General features: G+C 44.3%; 3 protein-coding genes and 1 long non-coding RNA gene across 14 annotated transcripts in view; 3 read left to right on the top strand and 1 right to left on the bottom strand.

Annotated features, from left to right (window-relative positions):
* The window catches only part of IQCH (IQ motif containing H), a 62,185-nt gene extending 57,870 nt beyond the window's left edge, over nucleotides 1-4,315 (top strand). For all 8 annotated transcript variants that reach the window (XM_015873297.2, XM_015873300.2, XM_015873301.2 and 5 more), the window contains 4 exons: nucleotides 803-928; nucleotides 1,759-1,820; nucleotides 3,081-3,189; nucleotides 4,021-4,315. In XM_015873297.2, coding sequence (XP_015728783.1) covers nucleotides 803-928; nucleotides 1,759-1,820; nucleotides 3,081-3,189; nucleotides 4,021-4,122 — 399 coding nt within the window. In that variant the 3' untranslated portion in view covers nucleotides 4,123-4,315. The remainder of the gene's footprint in view (nucleotides 1-802; nucleotides 929-1,758; nucleotides 1,821-3,080; nucleotides 3,190-4,020) is intronic.
* A 2,788-nt stretch (nucleotides 4,316-7,103) lies between these two features.
* On the top strand, nucleotides 7,104-10,029 carry C10H15orf61 (chromosome 10 C15orf61 homolog). Its single transcript, XM_015873313.2, has 2 exons — nucleotides 7,104-7,486; nucleotides 9,332-10,029. The coding sequence occupies exons 1-2, from the start codon at nucleotides 7,156-7,158 to the stop codon at nucleotides 9,457-9,459; spliced, it is 459 nt and encodes a 152-aa protein (XP_015728799.1). The 5' UTR covers nucleotides 7,104-7,155; the 3' UTR covers nucleotides 9,460-10,029.
* Nucleotides 10,030-13,545: 3,516 nt separating this feature from the next.
* Nucleotides 13,546-17,460, bottom strand: LOC116653907. Its single transcript, XR_004308532.1, has 3 exons — nucleotides 17,100-17,460; nucleotides 15,510-15,951; nucleotides 13,546-15,422 (listed from the first exon to the last, which is right to left on the bottom strand). It is a non-coding gene; the product is annotated as an uncharacterized LOC116653907 (long non-coding RNA).
* MAP2K5 (mitogen-activated protein kinase kinase 5) overlaps nucleotides 16,757-20,860 on the top strand; it is a 107,202-nt gene continuing 103,098 nt past the window's right edge. Inside the window, exon 1 of one of the 4 annotated variants that reach the window (XM_015873307.2) lies at nucleotides 16,757-17,032. In XM_015873307.2, the coding sequence (XP_015728793.1) occupies nucleotides 16,895-17,032 (138 nt within the window). In that variant the 5' untranslated portion in view covers nucleotides 16,757-16,894. The remainder of the gene's footprint in view (nucleotides 17,033-20,860) is intronic. The other 3 variants (XM_015873306.2, XM_015873304.2, XM_015873308.1) reach the window with 3 other exon arrangements.

Here is a 20,860-nt window from a genome sequence, read left to right on the forward strand (position 1 = left end):
AATTATGTACAAAACCAATCACTCATTATAGTTAGGATACATTATCTTCTAGACAGATGAGGCTAAATAAGCAACACATTAATAATTCATACTGCAGTTCATTATGCATGTGTATGCATGCTTTGTAGCTGAAATAAGCACCTCATCAACCTGATGCCAACCCTTAAACAATAGTTCTGTGTTATTGCAGCCACATTCAAGTTTACGCTTGTTAAACTGCTACTTGGATTATTTTATCAAGCATTCATTTATTTGTGGTCCCCTACTGCAGGGAACAGATTTTGGAAGCTCCTTTTTTAAGTTAATGACTTGAGCAATGGGTGTTATTAATTCCCAGAATATTATAAACATGATTAATTTTCAGGCAGAGATGCATTATATAAGGATTTCAACTACGTCAACTTAAATGAGTCACTGTCAAGGCAAATATTATTTTGGAGAAAATACTGTAAATTACACGCTTCAATGTGCAGCATCCCCACTCCAAACTGAGTCCAGCACTCAAAAGAACATTGCAGAAGAGCCTCGGTTTAGGAGAACATCTCTATCAAATTCTATGCAGTGCAACATTTCTATTCTCCTGGTTTAAGCGCTGATTGAGCTTGAACTCAAACGCTGTACTGACTTCCATCCATAGCACGGACCCATTGATACCAGCTGAACAGCTCCCCAGAGTCACTGAGCTTAGGCAAAGACTCACAGTAGTGCAACTAAGGCAAAAGCCCCTTTATTTAGATAGAAAAATCTCGGTTTCTGATATCAAATGATATGAAAACAGAGAAACTTGTATTGTTTTCTCCAGCCTTCTCCAGGAAGCGGCCGCTGTGCAGTAGCAAGCAGTCAGCTGAGGCACTCCAGTCTTTCAGTCATCTACTACAGTGTTCTCCTCCAGATGTGTAAAGCTCACGGCATTGGATTTGACCTCCAGGTATAAACAGTATAAACTACAAATCATGACATTCATTCTGCGTAATTTTTGCATGTAACTTCTCATATTGTGAATGCACTTAGTACAAGGTGAAAGTATATGGTTGAGCATAATATAAAGTGTTCCACTGGAGCTAGCTCTGTGTTGTGTGTTAAACTGGAGTTATGTTCAAGAGGACCTATAAGAATACATCACCATTAATCCTATTTTTAATTGTTATCACGATGCTAATCAATGGATTCTACGTTGAGTGAAAGTCTTCACCTGTTCCTGCAAAAATTACTCTAGTATTACAACCATCACCTGCTGATTTACTTTACCTGGGATATGAGTCTTGAAAAGCTGCAGTACTAAGATATCAATTGCTTTGGCTTCTGCCTGGAAGCAGCCAAGGATGAAGTGTTACCATGAGTTTAAGTTGCACACTGGGGAGTGAGACACTGCTCTCCTGGAGACTGCAGGCAGAACGTTCTCCTGGCTGGTGTATTTAAAACTATATAAAACTAAAGGAATGCAGAAGGTGTTCGGTGGGAGAGAAGAGCAGGTAAGGGATTTCAGGTCCTACATCGCAGGGAAACGCAGAGTTTTTTGTGTTTTCTCCCCAGAAATGGCACCTGCTCATGAAAACAGAGTTCTGTTGCTGAGTGTATTCTTTTTAGATGAAGTTAATATTTGTATTCTCTTCAATAATCAGAGCATTGATCGACTTAACAACACAATTTTAAGCTACTGTTTCTTAAATATGACAATCTACTTACTGTCCAATATATTTGCTACAATTATCACTATTTTAGGAATAATTAACACAGGTTTGTCTTTCTATTTCACAGCAAAAACAGGGAACGGTGTTTATACTGTATGACGATCGGAAGCGATACAGATTGGGAATGATGTAAGTAAACACTGTCAGTCACACAGACCGACAACCAGCTGGGAACGCAGCTGATCTGAAGCGAGGGGTGCTGCAGTGTGTGCTGCCTTGGGTTCTAACAACAGTCGTGCAGAAAACAAACAAGCGTAGTGACTTGGGTACTTTCACACCTCTGGGAGTTGGTGTGGCTCAGCAATTCAGCTCAAAGCTGTCTTTCGTTGGATTAATTTTCCTCGAGGCTAAAACAGAATGAGTGCAGAGACAGGTATATAGCAAGCATGGGAGTTATGTAAGATATATGTGGAGAAACTGAAGACAAGATCCCTGGTAAACTGTCCTTTTAGGAGTCTGCGGGCTGTTGGAGTGACCTGTCCCCACCTGTGTGATTTCACTTTGATTATTAGCCGTGTGCCTTGGAAAACAGAGCCCTGTGTTAAAGATGCTGCATCCTACCTACATTCTTTGTGACTCCTTTAGGATAATACCTCAGAAGTTGCTCCCCTTGGTCAGCAACACCGCCACCTCCTGGATCACCAGCTTGGGTTGCCAGTTGTATTAATAAATTAGTAGGAACCCTGTCACATATTTGTCATATATTCTGATCCTGGATTGTCTTCCACTCACTTTCCAGAGCAATTTCATTATCTTAATGTGGGATTTTCAAGGATATAATCGCTTGTTATGAAGTCACTAACATACCTAAAGCATCTGTATGATCCGTTTTGCTACACTGAGATCTGATGTCAGCTCCAGTTAGAAAACCTGGGACACTGCTCTCAGAACAATATCCTATTCCATGACTGTGTGTACTGAGAGTCTGTATGTAGCACCGAGAAACCAAACCCTCAGAAGGTAATGCTGAGACTTGTGAGCAAGCTACAGCAATCTAAGCAATGCTGACGCTGCTGAAATTGCTATTGGATGTCTCTCACAAACTGTAGGCAGAATTAACAGTCCTTCGAAACTAATCCAGGTGTTTCAAGTGTCCCGGTGTCTCACTCCTAACTCAATGACTGTCTTTTGCTTGGAATAACTGAGTAAGAATAACCTTACTGCTTACTTCTGCCGTTGATTAATAAAAATTATTTATTACACAAATCCTTTCTGCTGACAAGTTAAAATGGAGCCTCATCTTTCATATCTCCCTGAAGATTGCCACCTTGTGAGATTGAAAATCCTCATTAAATTCCATCACCAGACAGGCACAAATGAGAGGGCGATTGTTTTTAAGCATGTGAAGGGAATCATTGGTAAACTCATTTGTTTGGATATCATTAACAGAACAATCGGAGAGGATCTCCAGGGGGTCCTCATGACCTTTGCTCGCAATCTCTTCATCATCCATCAAGAAATATCAGCACCTAATATGCAAGGCGAGACCAATTTTAAGGTGAGGTGTTAATTAACTAACGATCCCGGTTAATTTCTGCACAAGGGCTGAAAATACCTCATGCTGTATCATAAACAAGTGCTAAACCATTCCTTTCTTTTATTGCTCGCGGTATGAATTTTACAGTGTCTAGGTCAGTACAGTAAGTCTCCCAAGGAACCTGTTAGTTAACTTTAAGTTTGAAACTTTTTCTTTGAGAAGAAACATACTCCAGCTTGAAGTCATTTACGATGCAGCGCTCCTGATTTTCCCTTGCAAGAAGCAAAGGAGTTACTGGTGCTGCTTTACATAGTTTGACTTATCTTAAGGAAACATCAAAGGTGGAGGGGAGCGCCCTGTTATGGATTCACACTTAAGTCACGTCACATAATTTGTCAGCCTCTTCCCAGTGTTTCCTCTGACAGTATTTTCCCCTGATAAGCAGACTGTGAAATGAGAGCTTTAGAGAAGATATGATTAAATTTCATCCTGTTACAGAAAAAACAAAATATCTATGTTTTCAATCTGAGGGAGTCAAAAGCAACCACTGACAAAAAATACCACAGGGAAATCTTCACAGTGAGTTAACAGTGATTTACATCAGTGAAATAAAGCTCCTGTCAGCTGATCAGAAATACCAAGTGCAAGGAATTACATTGTTATTCCTCCAAGTTTTGTACATACTTTCTATTATTGCAGCAGATTCAGAGCAATAGTAAATTTCCTCGCTGCATCCTCTCCTTTGTAACACTTTTTACCTTGTGGAAAGAAGCACAACCAGCTGTGCGTTTTGGCTGCTAGATTTCATTACAATGTCCATTAAATAACTTGTATTCCTTGAATCTGTTACAGACGGCAATTCAGGATATTGAAGCAATTCTGGGAGTTACAGCAGAAAACAAACTGAAATTGGAAGAAGAGCATCCTTCAAAAGCAGCTGCTCGGAGAGAATAGTTAACAGAAGATGTTTTAGTGCCGTACTCTTTATGCTTCTGGAAATGCTTTCTCATCTGTAAGAACAGGTTTGGTTTTCCTTCTGCACCAGCATGTGAATATTACCTGGGACAATACGTACCCATGATTTTTAAATGCAGTAATTACAGAAATAGTCCTTATTTCACTAAATAAACTATTCGGAAACTGAGAATCATAGTAAATGTCCCTAATATTCAAACGGTGAGTCCTGAAGTATTTGTTTTTAAAACCATATTAATAGAATCGTGAACTCTAAAGGAGAGGAGATGATCTACTCTGACCTGCAGGCTGCATATATACTTACACTTTTACCAAGCCTACAACTTAAAAATGATCTTATTGTATCTTTATGAGATATCTTCAAAGATGAGCTCATACACTGTGTGTATGTGAAGATACCATCCTGCGTTTGTCACTATATCAGATCACCAGATCATTCCTGATTGAAAACAGCCCTGGAATCCCAAATTCCCTTTTGAACCTACTGTCCACTGAAATACAGGCTTCCAACATGGGAGTAAGTCCTGGGTTCTTCTACCTGCACATCATGTACTTCATTGCCATCTTATCCAGAAGTCCGGCATCTCAGGTTCCTCTTTAGTACCACACACCTTTATTGTTACCATTCCTGTATTTTATTATCTACAAGCTTTTGCTGCAGTTCTTTTATGCCCAGTTTCAAATTATGAAAAATAATAGTAATAACGCTGGTGCAACAGTAGCTTCTGAGAATCACGTTCATACTGTAATTCCCAGTACACCGTGACTTCTGCAGACCTCTTCATCAGATATATTCTGTATTTCAGATACCACTGACTTTTTCATCAGAATTATTGTGTTGTTATATTGAGAACAACTGCTACATTCGTACAGTTACCTTTGTCCATCACATCCTCATCCCAAAAGAAAACGCATTTGAAATTATACTGCAGAATATTGGTCAATTAAAATTAAATAAAATTTAAAGAAGGAAAGAAAGAAAGAAAAAAGCAGAAACCTGGGGTAGGAGGTATGGAAGAACACATCAGTATCAGCCTAGGAGTCAGTTAGCTTCTTAAGGGTTAAGGAAAATTAAGCTTTGATCCAAGCCAGAACAACATAAGGTCTGAGAGGCTCATTAGTTCACTGGCACTTAATAGACTGCAGTGTCCTAGGAGTAAATGAAACCTGCACTCCCTTATGTCTTTGTTCTCTTCTGACAAAAGACAACTGTACCTGTTTTTGCAGAGGACGAGTGATCTGAAAGTTCCCGTGGTGAGAGAGATTTCTCAGGATGTGCAAAGTGTGAAATGTATTTCGAGGCAAAAAAAGTTTTTAATTACTATTAACACTTCTGAGCGTTGAGCTGATGGATGGATTGAAAATGCTTCACAGTCTCTCACATTCATCTCCCACGCTGCTGGTGCCAAAAATGTATTTTTTTTCTTTTTAGTAATACAACAGCTATAAACTGAAATGATCATCTTCCAAAAGGAAGTTAGAAATATAGCTATGGTTCTCCTGTTCTGACTATGGAAATACTTATTTCCACACCTTAAAGGAATGACAGAGTTCCTGAACCGTGGCAGGAATTGTAGCACTATTTAGAACACGATCTAGATTAGGAAGAAACACAGCAAGGGGGAAATGTGGGAATCAGGAGATAAAAGATGACCCAGGTATAGCTGCTCATCAGCAACTGCCAAAGAATTCTGCAGCTAATGACAGCAGAAGCCCAGGCTGGTTCCCCAGCTGCAAGGAGTGGAGGAATGCCCGTGGAAGAACAGGAGGGGCAGTGGAGCTGCACATCAGCTGCAGAAGACAGACAATTAAAATAAAGGCATCGTGTTTTCAGTGGGCAGGGGCTGCAAATGAAGGCATGCATTCAGTTGACAGCATTTCGTGGACCTCATTGGCATTTTAAAATTGTATCTGTGTTAATCATGGCTGTGCAAGAACTGATGGACTGCAGCCTATGGATTCCCCATCCCTATGGACTCCCCATCCCTATAGTTCCCCATCCCTATGGACATCCCCATCCCTATGGATTCCCCATCCCTATGGATTCCCCATCCCTATGGACTCCCCATCCCAGGTTGCTCTCCCCAGCACTATGTAAAACACACACAGCACTAACCTGACTATCTCATGGCTGTGTGAAGTCCCATCACCTCCACACACAGGGCTGTTGTTCCTGTCCTGTTGGGCATCCCTCTGACCTCAGTCATTGAGGCTGTTCGTGTCATGGCCATCCTGTGTTTCTGTGGCTCTTGCTGCTGGCTTTGATGGTATATAATACCAGCACGGCTGTGGGCTGCTTTGTAGTTTGCTTGGGCATATTCCTCTCTGTAGCAGCTCTGCCTCTTTGCACTGACTACACAAACATCTGGAGCTGGAGAGTGCACCTCAGCAAGAGGAATACAACAGATGGGAAATCTTTTCTAACGTCCCGTTTCCTTTAAGAAAGCTGGTCTTTAAAAAGTGAGTTTAGTTGAATTTGCCACCTACAATCTCAGTTAAAGTAACAAACCCCTGGAAATGTGAGTTGTAAAAATGGCACCACCTGAACTGCTGGACTGCACCAGAATTGAACATGGATAGAGACCTAAATTGTGAAGTTGAGTGTTAATTGAAGTCTGTTGAAAGCACACCGGCTTCACCTTTAATAAATGGGAATTTTGGTCCTGATTCTGGAGTACTGCTAAGCAGGCAAGGTTTTGCTATGCAATGGGAAATGTAGGTGTTCCTTCAGCCCATGTAGGGCATGTTGTCTCAGCAGGGACACAGCCGTGTTCTCGCAGCCAACGAGAAGCTGCAGTAAATAAACGGGGCGTGTTGTTGGCATTAATGGCCGGCAGTTCCAACCCGGCTGTTCCTGTGGTAATTCGTATAGCGGACACAACACAGCCGCCCCTCAGCGCCTTTTCCCGCCCAAGGCCGCAGCTCCGCCTGCACATGCGCTGTAAGCGCTCCGTCCCCGCGCACGCGCACTGGCCGTGCCCGCTGTGGTGGCGGTGCGATGCGGGCGGTGCGATGCAGGCGGTGCGGCGGCTGCACGATGCGGCCGTGGTGCTGCTGCTGTGCGGGAGGGTCCGCTCGGCCCGGCCCGACGCCTCGGAGGTGCTGAGCCAACACCTGCGGCAACGCGGCCTGCCCCATTGGACGTCGTACTGCGTCAAGTACAGCGCGGTGCGCAACGACCAGTTCGGCCTGTCGAACTTTAACTGGCTGGTGGACGGCGCCAACTACCACATCCTGCGCACCGGCTGCTTCCCGTTCGTCAAGTACCACTGCTCCAGGGCCGCCCCGCAGGACCTGGCGCTGCACAACGCCGCCTTCACCGCGCTCAAGGTGCTCAACGCCGGTGAGTGCAACACACTCGGCCCCGCGGCCTGCAATGCCCTGCAATGCCCTGCAATGCCCAGCAATGCACCACAGTGCCCTGCAATGCCCAGCAATGCCCAGCAATGCCCTGCCTTGCCCTGCAATGCCCTGCCGGCCCCCGGGGGTGACGGTGGCCCCACCGGGCTGCCGTGTGTCGCTCTGCTGTCCCGCGGTGTTGCTCATCTCGCCGCGCTGTCCCCGCCCTATGAGGACAGGCTGAGGGAGTTGGGTTTGTTCAGCCTGGAGAAGAGAAGGTTGTGGGTGAGCTCAGTGCAGCCTTTCAATACCTGAAGGGAACTTACTGCCAGGAGGGGAGTAAACTCTTGGAAAGGGCTGACAATAGCCGGACAAGGGGAAATGGTTTTAAGTTAAAAGAGGAAAGAATTATATTGGACATTAGGAGGAAGTTTTTTACTAGGAGAGTGGTGAGGCCCTGGAACAGGCTGCCCAGGGAGGTTGTGGATGCCCCGTCCTTGGAGGTGTTCAAGGCCAGGTTGGACGGGGCCATGGGCAACCTGATCTATGGGGTCTCTATGGGGATCTATGGGGTCTCTATGGGGATCTATGGGGTCTCCTGGGCAACCTGATCTAGTAAATGTGTATGTTTGGTGGCCCTGCTTGGCAGGGGGGTTGGAACTACATGATCCTTGAGGTCCCTTCCAACCTGGGTCATTCTGTGATTCTGTGTGTGTGATTCTGTGAGCAGTCAGAGCTCTGCAGCGCTGCGGTTCGGTTCGGAGGGTTCGTTTCCCTTGCAGTGGGCCGTGCAGTGTGTGTGGGCTGAGCCTCAGCAGCTCCCGCGTTTATAAATAAAGGGGCTGAATCGGTACCGCCACGTCTTTCAAAACACACCGAAAGCATTGCTTTAAAATAAGTGTCCTCAATTATACAGGTGCATATCAAAACTTTGTCTGCAGAGGCAACACTGCCAGCCTTTCAATAGCTGGCTCCATCAGTTCTGTGTTCTTATATTATATTTAAAGAGAAATTCTCCTTTGCTTTGCCTGCCCTCAGTAATTCCCTGCTCCTTGTCTTCTCCCCTTTCTACTCGACTTAATGAGAAAACAGATCTACAGAGGTTGAGTATTGTCTTTTCCTGTAATAACTTTTCATCTGATTTTATCCCCCCCCTACAGTCAGACCTTTCTCTTTGCAGCTGCTGTGTGTGCCATTGGAATGATGGCTGAGCACGGCTGGATTGTCAGCTCATCTCTATTGAGAATCTATATGAGAAGAATTTCAGTAACTGAAAGTACGTTAAAGTCAGCGCTCTGTCGTACTGAATTGGAGGCCTAAATCCATCTCCATGTTTTAATCCTGTATTAGATGAAATATTGTTGTCTGTAGCAGGCGGTAATTCAGTGCTGTTAAAAATGATGGCACTGTTTGTAGCTGTGGCTGCTGATCTCATTTTTCCTCAAACCAACTTCTCATTGATCTGTGCATTCAGTGCAGGTTCTTCCTGCTCCCACCCCCCCTCACACCTGTCAGGACTCAGCCGGTATCTGCTGGGTTTCTGTGGTTTTGTGCTTGGATTTCTCTTTAAATCAGAAGAAGGCAGACGTGGTGCACGTCACATTTCACTGCTTCCATCCCATTTTCATCTGCTGTGTGCTGCTCTTCTGAAGCTGCTGAGATTTGTTCCTTTCACACACAAGGTGTGCACACCTCTTGGAAGCGTTTCAGTAAGGGCAGAACGTTATTAGCACAGCTTTACAGGAATGCTTTTCCTCTATTTCACGTCTGAATTCTTTACTGTTAATCATCAGACTTGATTTTCCTGGCTTACTGTCTTTGTATGTAACGTGTTTTTGTCTTTTCATAGGCATCCCAACCTTACTGTATGGAATTGGCTCCTGGTTCTTTGTCAGTGTCACAGAGACTGTTCACACCAGTCACGGCCCGGTTACTATTTATTTTCTAAATAAAGAAGATGAAGGTGCGATGTACTGAGATGGTGCCCTCAAGTACTGTCGGTTGGTGGGTTTCCACGTTACAGCTGCTGCAGGCGTCTGCTCCGGCTGCCTAGAGAGAACTGAAGGCGGCTCTGTGTCTTTATACGGTGCATTATTTCCCTTAACACTGTGTCCTCAGGAAGCTTCATGGAATTTTTTGGTCGTAGGCTTGTTTTTGGAGAGGATAGTAAAGCTGACAAAGTAGAAGCTTTAGGAGAAGAACTGGTATCTGTGAGGGAGTTAGAATTTACTTAAGTCAGTGACTGGAGCTGTTGAAGAAGCGTCTGATCATTTAAAAAGGTAAATATACCAATGTGAGCAGGGAAGCTGTGAATCCATGAGACTTCTCAGGCTGCCTCTGAAAATACTGAGCTGCTTAAATCTCACCTGGGCGATGGTTTGAAATGTCTGAGTGGTTACAGTTGGGAGAGGGCCGGAATGAGTCCGTGGCACTGGCTGCTCACACTGCCAGGAGGCTTTTTGGAAAGGTACCTTGACAAGGTTTTAAGAAATGGCTTTGGTACCACGTTTCTTTGAGTGCTGCTTAAATAAACTATCTCAAATATGATTCATGGCTGGTTTGGTTTTTTATTTGGTAGTATTTCAATTCCAGGTCGCACATTGTTTTTCTCATCCTTTGGATTGTGGGCGAGTAACAGAACTAAAGTAATGAACAATATGGTCCCCAGCACTGCCTTACAAACTGCTGGTGGTTTTAATCAGTGCAGAAGAATGATAAGAACATGACCCTCATTACTCTTGAAGGCAAATGATTTCTCCAGCTGTTGGTGAGAACAGACAGAGGTAAAAGTGGGGAGACTTGAATTCAGCTGGTAACACGGGCCAAAAAAAACCCCAAAAACTTATAGGGAATTATTAAGGGAATGGAATATATGGAATTAATGGATTAAAAGTTTGAAGAGAAGCACCTGTGCAGCTGATATTACTGGCTTTAATGCTTAGTTTTAATGCCAGCGGGTAATGCTGTCTATTCCAAATTTTGAGTCCGGTGATGGAAGTCGATGATTTTGGCTTTCATAAGTAGGAAGATAAATGTGAATTGAGTAGGTGCAGCTTTTGGAGGGTAATCACTATTCCTAAATAAATAATTGCCAAGCTATGGCTACACTATAATGTAATTTAAATACTTTTTTACTTAATTCCAGATAATGGAACTGTTCCCCACTTAATGAAGCAGTACAGTTTTCTAAAAGCAACACTAAGTAATGCTTTAATCAGAGCAGCTCACACTGTTGTATTTAATCTTGGTGAATACTCTTGACACGAGTTAAATGGGTCTCGGTGATGAAGAAACAGTATTATAAGAAACCTCATTAATAATAAAAATGACTGTTAGTGCTATTCCAGAACTGCTTTTCGCTGTATTGGGGAAAGTTAAATAACTGCAGCTCGTAAGTTTAGAGTCAAATACTGCTCATTCATTGCTGCGGATCTCGTCAATATCCTGCTGTAAAGGTTTAGTCTCAACACGAGGTTGATAAAATGGTTTTTAATTACCAGACTATAAATACAGCTCTTTATTGGAGTTGCACCTCCACTCACTGCAGCTTGTTTGATTTCTGATAATGTGCACTGCTGACTTTGCTTACCTGTTTTTCAATAACTGCAGGCAACGTGACTCCTTGTCCATACGGTGATGGGCGAGTCTCCTTGGAGAACGTCTTTGACAAACTACCCTATTGATTACTGCAATTCTGTGCTGCTTGCAGCATTAAATAGAGACTTGATTTCTTGTTCAATGATCTCACTGTGTAACAATTAAGCAAATGTAATATTTTCTTGTATTACATGAAAATCAATAGACCTCTTGCTCTTATGAAGCTGATCATGCTAAAGGATGAACTAGAAGATGTCTGAGGGCAGAGTGCAAACATGGCATCGTTCATTCCTTTTGCTGAACCTCAAGGCTTCAAGGGGCCAACTTGTAGGGAGCCGGGCTTTATGAATTCCTCCCATCCAGGCTAGTTTTCTTCTTGTTTGATTTTACAAGCTTCTTTTTCTGTGCATTATGCATATGTTGTGTATGCAACATACGCTACATTTTTTTTGTGCGTAGATGATTGAACTACAAAGTGACCCTTAGAACTTGATGTGAATTTGATCCGCTCCATTTCCATTTGAAACAAAGTGTAGTTTATCTTGTAACTCTTGCCTTAATTATCTCTGCTGTACTCAAGGATGATGTTTAAATGAGTGAGAGATGACAGCAAAAGGCAGAGAGCTTTGTTTCACCGCACTTAACAACTCCTTCAGATAAATGAAACCTTACTCTAAGCCCAGAGGATCAGGTAGCTGCTTCTTGTAGCAGTCCTTTGAAACAGTAATGACTACTGGGGGCATCTTAACCTAAACGAGCGCTTAGCATTACATCTTACCTAGGTCAGTGGTTTCAGGTATCTGAGTTAAACTGCGCTACTGTAAATTAATGGAAAATGTAACTGCGCTTTGCTGAAAGATCAATGTCCAATAAAGGCTGCACAATCAAATCTTGTTGCAATGATTGAGGTCCTTAATTGCCTTTCAAAGATAAGGTGGTAATCAACATAGGTTTAACTGATCTTTTTTACCAGTTCAATTACATGCTAATGACTACGGCCAACTCAGGATCTTTAACTACTTATACTTATTAAATCTTATGTTTGTAGTGAAAAATTACTTAAGCCACACAATCGATAAAGCCCAGCTCTTAATTACTATATTTCACTTTTATACCTTTTTGTATGTTTGACAAATGTTTCACTAGAGACTGCGTAGCACTAACGATAGTACCCCAAGAAATACTGTTTTCTGATATCGGGGAATAAAATGTGTTTTCATGTTTTTTTAACAATGTTTTGTGACTACTAATGCAAACCTGGCTTTGGGCAGTTAATTGTGCTTTTGTTATGTATAATGGCATCCCTTTTCTCACAGGATGTGCTTGATAACCTTCCAGTGGACCTGTTTTCAGCTTGAAGTTTCTAGCTGCTTTTCACTCTGAGTTAATGCTGAACTTAGATACATCCACACCACGGTGATGTTCCCAGTTGTCAACTCTCTGCCGTTGTTTCAAGTAGAAGTGGTGTGTCCCCTTCCTCTGAATTGTCCTCTTTCCCTGCAGCTCTTTTCCCAGTCTTTGAGGAGCCTGAAGCCACCTGGAGCTGTCATCCAGCTGAGCAGAACGTGCGTCCCCCCATAGCTTTATTTGTGGCTGAAATGCTGCAGTTCTGAGCACACAGCAGCATCAGGTGGAACCCTTTGGGTTTGTTGCTTTGTTTTTGTATGCTTGTCCTTGCTCTCCCTGCTGAAGTTGGTGGGTTCTATGAAGCTGTTTGCCTTAGCCTGCTACTGTTGAGTTTTAAGTGTTCTCAAACCTGCTGAAGTTCCTTCTGCTGCTAATGCTTTCTTCCCATGCTCAAAAGAGAAGTGCTGCTGTGTTTTGCCACAGTCCTCGTAGTTGGTGGCAATTTAAAATTGAGGAAATAGAATTTATTGGAATCATTCTGTAGACAAAAAACAAACAAACAAAAAAGTGGAATGGACTAAGTAGTGACATTTGAGGATGGAACTCCAACATAGAGATCATTACTGTCAGAATCTCTTTGCAAACCATAACTGTAGACGCCCTTGATATTATTGAATGAAACTTGCTTATTTCTTAATAGTTGAATGCCCTTTAGGCTTCTGATTTACACCAGCTTTGCCAGAAACAAAGGAGATTCTGCTTCATGTATTATTTACTTTGGCCATTCAAATTAAATTGGCTTTTGCTGTAACTCCTTAATCATGTTCACTACGGAAGAGTAAGTTGCCTTGATTTTTTTTCCTGAGAAATACTCGGTTACAGAGGTGGATGTCAGGTATGTGCTGCTTACACCTTCAGCTTTAATGTGGCAAAAGCAAAGATGGAGGAAGGGGGGTTGAAAATAGAAACTGTCACTCATATATCCCAGGTTTATTTAAAAGATTTTTTTTTTCTACTTCTAGAAAAGAATAATAATGCTGCGCTTGCAATTAAGTCTTTTAAATAAAGCATGTGTGCAGCAGGACACCAAAATATGCATTAATGATTAGGAAAGTCAGTGTAAATTATTGACCTTTGTGAATTAGTAAGTGAATAAACGCAGCTGCAATAAAGAAGGCTCGTATATTTATTACTCAAAATATTTATGACTCCTAGATGACTGTAGTTTAACCTTAATTATTTATGCTAATACATCATGATATTCTACTAAAGGCACTGCAATATGTTTTTAGGAAGAAATGAAATCCACATAATGGGCGCGTTCTGCCGCACTGTAAGAGGTGGTGGTTTTTGTCTGAGTCCCATCTGAACCCACCCACATTATTAGCAGTTTCAGTGAGGCAGTTTTATAGGAAACCCAAATATAAATCAATTCAGCATTTAAAAAATGGAGTCGAAGCCGCCGAGCTTTGAAATGATGCAGGACTTTGTGTTATCCTTCAGCTACTCTGGAAGTGTCATGGTTGCTACTTGCTTGGTAAGGTGGATTGTGTGCGGCTTAGACTTTAATAGCACCGTTTATAAGCTTTGTACTAGTCAGTTATAAAACCAATGTCTTACTTTCAATGGTGTTAATAATGCTAATAGAATTCTAAGTGTAAAAGATGGTTCAGAGCAGTCCTTCAGCCAAAACGTCTGATCAAGGAAACTTTCAATTTTGAAATGAAGTTTCAGAATAGACGGCTTCTAAGGAACACTTGGAAATGTTAAGCAAAATTAGAAATGTATATTACAGACTCAGATCTGCTCCTCAAAGGAAGAAATGCCGTTACGTCTGATGGTTCTATGCGTAGTGATTCATGGGCCTGGTTGTAGATATGCTTTGTGATGTATGAATTATTCAGCAAGAAAAATCACAATAATTTTGTTGTTACTCAAGAATTTATAGGTTGACAGAAACAATTATGCAGCCCCTGAAGCTGGTTCGGTGGGTACAGCAATACCCTTAATGATACACAGCCACTTTGACTCCCTCCAACTGGTCCGTGCTGTAATTTTTCAGTAATTGTGCATCATGTGGCCCTTACAGAGTATGAATTTTATTTTGCATAAACCATGCCTGTGTTCTTTATTTTAAAACATGCTTATAATTTCAAGCAAGAGCTTTAAACACCAGCTTCATTGCTTTGGGTTTCTTTTTCAACTCAAGAGGAACTTTGGAGAGCAGGCTTTAAGGGATGTCCGTTGATACTTGTAGCCATCAGGCTGGTACACTTGGGTGATTCTCTCCTGGGAGATGCATTTTTAGAGAAGAAAGACGTGTTTGGAAAGGCTGGGCACTTGACCTACTTTTTTCATAAGCCTAAGGGAATTGTGCTTGCTGCATGCGCTGGCAATCTGAAGATGTGGGAAGGAGAGAGTGAATTTCACTGTGGTATGTTTACTAACATAGAAAGTTATGTATTAATCCTTTAAGAATTTAAGAAACAATATAAAAAAGCAAAGTACTAAGCCATTGACCAGGTGCCGTTTTCTTTAAGAGATGAAGGGCTGATGCTGTCTTATGTTTAATAGCTATGTAGATGCTGGTGCAGGGAATCTTAGCAGCACGAAGGATAGAATTCCCCCGATGCTCTGTGGGAGCTCTAATGAGCACACAGGACTTCCTGGCTCTGCCTCATGCTCCGCTTCCTTCCTGAGCCTCGTTTCCTTCTCCCCAGTGGTCACACACAGGAATTATTTGGGGATTCTAATCCCTGTTCTAATGTTCTTCAGCTCCTCACACAGCCTCATACACCCTGTACATTGCAACTGGCAGAATCCACCTGCTTTTATCTTCAATGGAGATCTGCAATGGGGGCATTGTAAGGGTCAGTGCAAAGCCAGCATGCAGTGTGTAGGCAAGGAAGTGCAGCATAGGAGGACCGGGTGAGCTCTGAGCGCTGTGTTACATCTGCATTGGCCCGATTCACTCCAGAGATTCAGCTCATCCATCCCTAAACCAACGGCAAGGAAAACAAGGAGAAAAAACCTGCTAGAACAGCAATATGCAAGAGTTGGGCCAGCAGTCAGCTCGCTCTTACCCTCCTCTTTTTTCTATGGAGTTTTGGTAGCAGGGCTTGAAACTTCATTATGTTGTGCCTGTTGTAGGGAAAAGATGGAAAATGAGTGTGTTAGATAACTACCTACACAGTGGGAATTAGAAAGGGAATCAAGTAATAACTTATTGCCCTACTTCTTGAGGACCTCACAAGTTACTGTGATAACCATGTTGCAGGGAATCAGTGGGGTACAGCATTATTTCCATACCGCTCACTGATGCGATTTTACTATTCTGTGTCAGCATTTTGCTTTTCCTTGAACACAGAGAAGCATTTTCTTCATGTCACCATCTCCACATCTCTGCTGTCCTTTCCACCGGCAACGGGAAGCAGCAGAGAGCAGCAGCAGACTGCTCTGAGATGGTTGCTCCTGTAGCACACACCGCCAGCCCGGGAGCTGTGGCACTGATGGAGGATGTTTCCCCTGCACAGATAAACATGGAATTTATTGAAGTCCTGGGCTGCGTGATTCTCCTGTAATTAAAGACCTGATATATTGCTCCTTTGAAGGTTTTGAATGTTATGTCATTGCGGGTAGACAATAACGTCCAATACATAATTACAAATAGGAAACCCATGTGTATGTCTCACTGACAGCGTGACAGCTGGATTTAGTGGGGAAACCAGACTGCTTTGTTTATTATTACTTTCCTGGGGCTTTCTGGAATCCTTGAACTTTTGGCATCGGAAACTTTTGAAGAAATTCTTTGGGTAAATAGTGAACTTTAAGAATCTGTGAAGACACACTGAAAAATGAGGATTCCTGCAGCACTGGGGAAACACGTTGATTTCTGTTCTCATACCTTGAATTCTGGGAGGTGACCAAGCTTAAATATTTGTTTCAATGCTGGTGGCGTTCCTTGTAATCTTGTGGATGAAGAAAACGCTTTAGGAACATTGTGGTCCTATAGAAATTCTTGGAGTCTGCACCCTACTCTTTAAAATGTAATAGGAAATGAATCTGATTGAAATGAACGTGACTGAAGGGCATAGAGGGACCGCAGGTAAAAGGCCCTTGTGAACAGAAGGTGTCTGTATTTTTATATTTAGCGCAGATCCGCTAATCCGAATTGCCGTGTCAACGCTTTTCGTCCGAAAAACTGCACGATATAGGGGCAAAAACACTCCGACAGGAGACACCGCCCCCAACATGGCACCTCCCACAACATGGCGCCGCCTCCCTCCCTTCCTTCCTCTTCATTTTTTTCCCGTTTCCCTCCTCCCCGTTCGTCCGTTTTGGTTCCGGGGCAGCGTTGCGGCCTCGATTCCTTCCTGCGGGCGGGGAGGGGCGGTGGCGGTGCAGCCCCGGCCCCGCAGGGCAGCCCCCGGCCCGCGGCCCCGCAGCATGTGAGCCCGGCGGGGCGGGGATGCTCTGGCTGCTCTGCGGCCCCTCCCGCACCATGGAGACCCACCAGGTGCTGGTGATCCGCATCAGGATCCCCGACGGCGGGGCCGTGGACTGGACCGTGCACTCGGCGCCCCAGCTGCTCTTCAGGGACGTGCTGGTGAGTGGGTGCCAACGAGGGGGGGTTGCCAGCCGCATCCTGCCCACCGGAATGGGGGAATACTCACCGGGTCAAGCTGGGTTTGGTGATGGCAGCGCTCACTGCTCTATGGGCTGGTTGAATCCTCAACCCTGAGCTGCTCGGGGGCTCTCTGAAAGCTCTTCGTGTTCTCTGGGGCTGCTGAAGCCCGTGAGCCCCCTGCCCTGCTGCTGTGGTGGGCACGGCTCGGTGGAACTGCTTTCTTTTTTAGTCTCGGTTATTTGGCACCAAAGCAGCCGTTGGTTCGTGGGCCTTATGCTGGAGCTGCTCAGCAAGTGGGGTGATAGAAAGTGCAGTTGGAGCTAAAGCAGCAGAGTCAGAGCTGCTAACGGGATGTGGCTGCTGGGCGTGGAGGGGATGGGTTGGTGCTGGTGATCTGGGAGGTCCTTCCCAACCCCAGCCATTCTGTGATTTATTTGGTTATTTGTGAGACTAGAGAGCTGTGCAGGTGTTACAGCGGTGACTTGGTGGTTAGCCAAGTGACCTGAAGGAGCCCAGCAGAGCCCTCAGCACACGAAGTGCAACTGGGCACATACAGACCTGGTGCGGCCTCTGGAGCCATCCACACCATCAGTGGTCTGCAGCCATGTAGAGCTGATGCTTCCTAATAGTGGTGGTGTGGAAAATGAGCAGGTCAGGGTTGGTGTGTCAGCAGCTCTTCAGCTCGGTGCATCCCCGGTCAGGGATGACTCCTTTCACTCTGATTTATTTGGAGAAGCAGTTACATAGGGGTCTATCAATGTGCATGGCAGATCAATGCTGAGGGACTGTGCCATACCAGGGGTCACGCAGAGCGTTCTTCCTCCTGCTGAGGGCAGTTCCTGCGGTCAGCGAGCTTCAGTTACACAAATATCCACACTCTGAAGCCAAAAACTGCAGGTGCACATAACGAATGCACTGCTGGTTTTGTTCTGCAGCACTGCTGAAGTCGTGTGAACAGGTGGCTTCTGATGCTTCCCCTCTCCATGTGTGATTTTGGTGCTCATCTTAGATGTTTGCTTGCATCCAGCTAGCAGATCTGTTGGGTATCTTGAAAACCCGTTTCTCCCCTTCTGAGCAGGCTGAGCTTCCCATTTTGCAGCCAGTGAATTGTTCATGGTTTGAAATGTGCCAAGGAAAGAGGACAGAGCCATTGGTGTTGGTGATTCTCAGTGGTCAGAGCTGGGCACAGTGGGGAGCTGTGACATCCTGCTGGCAGGAGGGAATGTGTGGTGGGTGCTGTGTCCCGGTGGGTCAGCAATGATGGTGTGTTGCCATCTCGGATGTTGATGAGGGCAAAAGTGGGACAAACCTTTTGTTGTCCTCCTACCTTTGTCAAGATTTCTCCTCACAGACTATCACTGAGGGCTTATGGAGAGCCAATTAAGGATAGTGAGGAGAATAGAGATGTTCCCTATTAAAGTAAATCATAGAGTAGCAACACTCTGGTCAGACCCCACTGCTCCCTGTGTCTCCCAGGTGTGGTAGTAAAGCACGCAGCCTGTTTGCACACCTAATAGCTGCAGGTGGGTGCAGCAGGGCTGTGCCTTGTGGTGCCTCTGCTGCTGTATTCAGGTTGGGCATTTGCTTGATTACTTTCCTGAAGTGGGTGCTAAGAACTGTTCTTCATGATGTCACTTTAAATATGTTCAGCGTGTATCAGCTTTGCGGACCTGTGAGTTACCAGTAAACAGATTTATTTTAAAGGCACCACTAAATGACTTACAATGAGCTGATTTTTCTCATCAGACTGTCTGGGTTCATTTGCCTGAGCCATCAGCAGAGCATTTAAGTGCTTGGTGTTAATTCAGGATAACTTCACGGTGTCACAGTGAGATGAGATGAGCTCTAACTGATCAGAGAATTCAGTCCATGAGCTCAGTGTTTGTGCTGTTCCTAAAGGCCGTGCTTTCACATTTGTGCTGTGCTTTCACACTTGCTGCTCCCCAAGATAAGCGCTCCTCAGTTCTGCTTGAGGACTTGATGGAATTCCTTTTGGCTGCCCTTTCCCTGATATTTCTCCTCATTGTTGGAGGCTTTTCATTTTGTAGGGTGGAACAGGAGCTGTCACATGTGATCCTATTGGAGCAATTGCTTGCGAGCCGCGGTGTTTTATTCCTTGCGATCTCTGTTGTGAGCGTAGAAAACCATTGCACACAATCTGTTGAATTTAGAGTAATCCTTTAAGCCTGGGTCACTGTGAGGGCTGGGGTGTGGATGGAGCTCATCGCACACAGTGCTCTGAGGGGTTTTCTGCTCTGTTTTCATTTCATAGCAATACTGAAAGCTGCCCGGAGCAAAGCTGTGTGCTTGGTGCTGGGGTCTTTGCCACTGTTGGTGTAAGGCTGCGAGCAGCTCTCGGGCTGTACACTGTTGTTACTCGTTTTAAAGAAGTCTCTAAATGAGGGAAAGGATATTATAAAGAATGTAATGTTGCTGTTGCGGTGCCATCACAGCTGAGGGAGTTGCAGAGCTCTCCTGGCAGACCTGGGGGCCTGTCCCTCCCCGTGCCATATTTACACACCTCTCAATGTACAAACATCCCCAGACAGCTGCTTTTCTCATACCCGATTTTACCTCCCTGTAATGCAACTCTCCGTGTGCTCCCCCACTGATGTTTTACAAGTGGCTTAAGCCTAATGCAATTAAAGAGTGTTTGCCGAGGAATTTTCAGTGTTTAACTAAACAGATTTAGAAATAATTAGTTAACAGCACAGTCTTCTCTAATTTCTTGTTAGGGACGAAGGGGTGCAGCTCATCCGGCTTTTGACCGAGTACCTATAGAGCTGTCCATCCATTTAGCCAGAAGGATTTGGGTTAATGTGGCAGCATTTGGGGTTTTGCTGTGGTCTGGTGGATTTCCAGTCTCTGTGTCTGGGATCACTGGGTGAGCTGCACTGCACAGCTTTTGTCTCTCTGCATCCAATTAATAGCTTAAATGACAGCTCATTCATTTTAGCATCTGAAACGGGGAGACAGGAGAAAGTTTTGAGAAATATTGTTTGCTTCAGTTAGCTCTGTGGAAATCTTTGTTGCTTCTCATTATATTAATTGTGTCTCTTTAACATTGCACGGAATGTTTAATTTCCTGCATTCAGATGAAGGATATGGAGAAAACAGAAGTGACAGGACAGTGATTGCTAAGGCTTTGACACGGGGAGTGCTTAGCACCCCGAGAAGCTCACAGTGCACGTACTGCAATAAATATTGCTGTGCATTAATTTCTAATCACTTTGTGACGCTGTCAGCAGAGAGGCTGCCTGACATGAGAAATCAGGCAGCAGGAAGGAGAAAACCATGCTGTGCATTTCTGCCATGCCCCGACATGACATATTGCAGCCGAGCTGACAACGGCACATGCACTGGGAGGCCGGGATGACTTCAATCCCAGCAGAATGTTTCAGTGTGTTCTGAGCGAGTGCTGGGGGTGAAGACTTCAGGGAAGGAAAAAAGAGAGGGGGGGAGAGCAGTTTGCAATATGCAACTTTAGCTGTAGAGAAAGGTTTGTGTTTGGTCCAAAGCAGGGCTGTGGATGCTGCCCCATGTTTCTGAACTATGGGATGGGGGATGGAGGTGTGCAGTGAGGTCACCCTGCAGGGCCAGAGCATGTGCAGAGCTCTCCTTGCAGCACTCAGGGCAGTGCAGGAGGACTGAGATAGAAAAACTGCTTTCTCGCTTTAAAAGCTATTCATAAAGCTCTGTTTTTATGACATCCATGAGTTAGATGTACGTTCTTCCATAACCCACGGGTAAAAATTGATCCGTTGAACTGCAGCAGCTGATGACAACTGGTTTGTTTGCAATTATGAT

Source organism: Coturnix japonica, chromosome 10 (genome assembly GCF_001577835.2).
Source record: "Coturnix japonica isolate 7356 chromosome 10, Coturnix japonica 2.1, whole genome shotgun sequence".
Classification (NCBI taxonomy): domain Eukaryota; kingdom Metazoa; phylum Chordata; class Aves; order Galliformes; family Phasianidae; genus Coturnix; species Coturnix japonica.

Coding starts and splice junctions, on each gene's coding strand:
- C10H15orf61 (XM_015873313.2), top strand. CDS start 7,156: ATGCAGGCGGTGCGGCGGCTGCACGATGCGGCCGTGGTGCTGCTGCTG. Junction 7,487..9,331: donor GCTCAAGGTGCTCAACGCCG/GTGAGTGCAACA, acceptor GTCTTTTCATAG/GCATCCCAACCTTACTGTAT.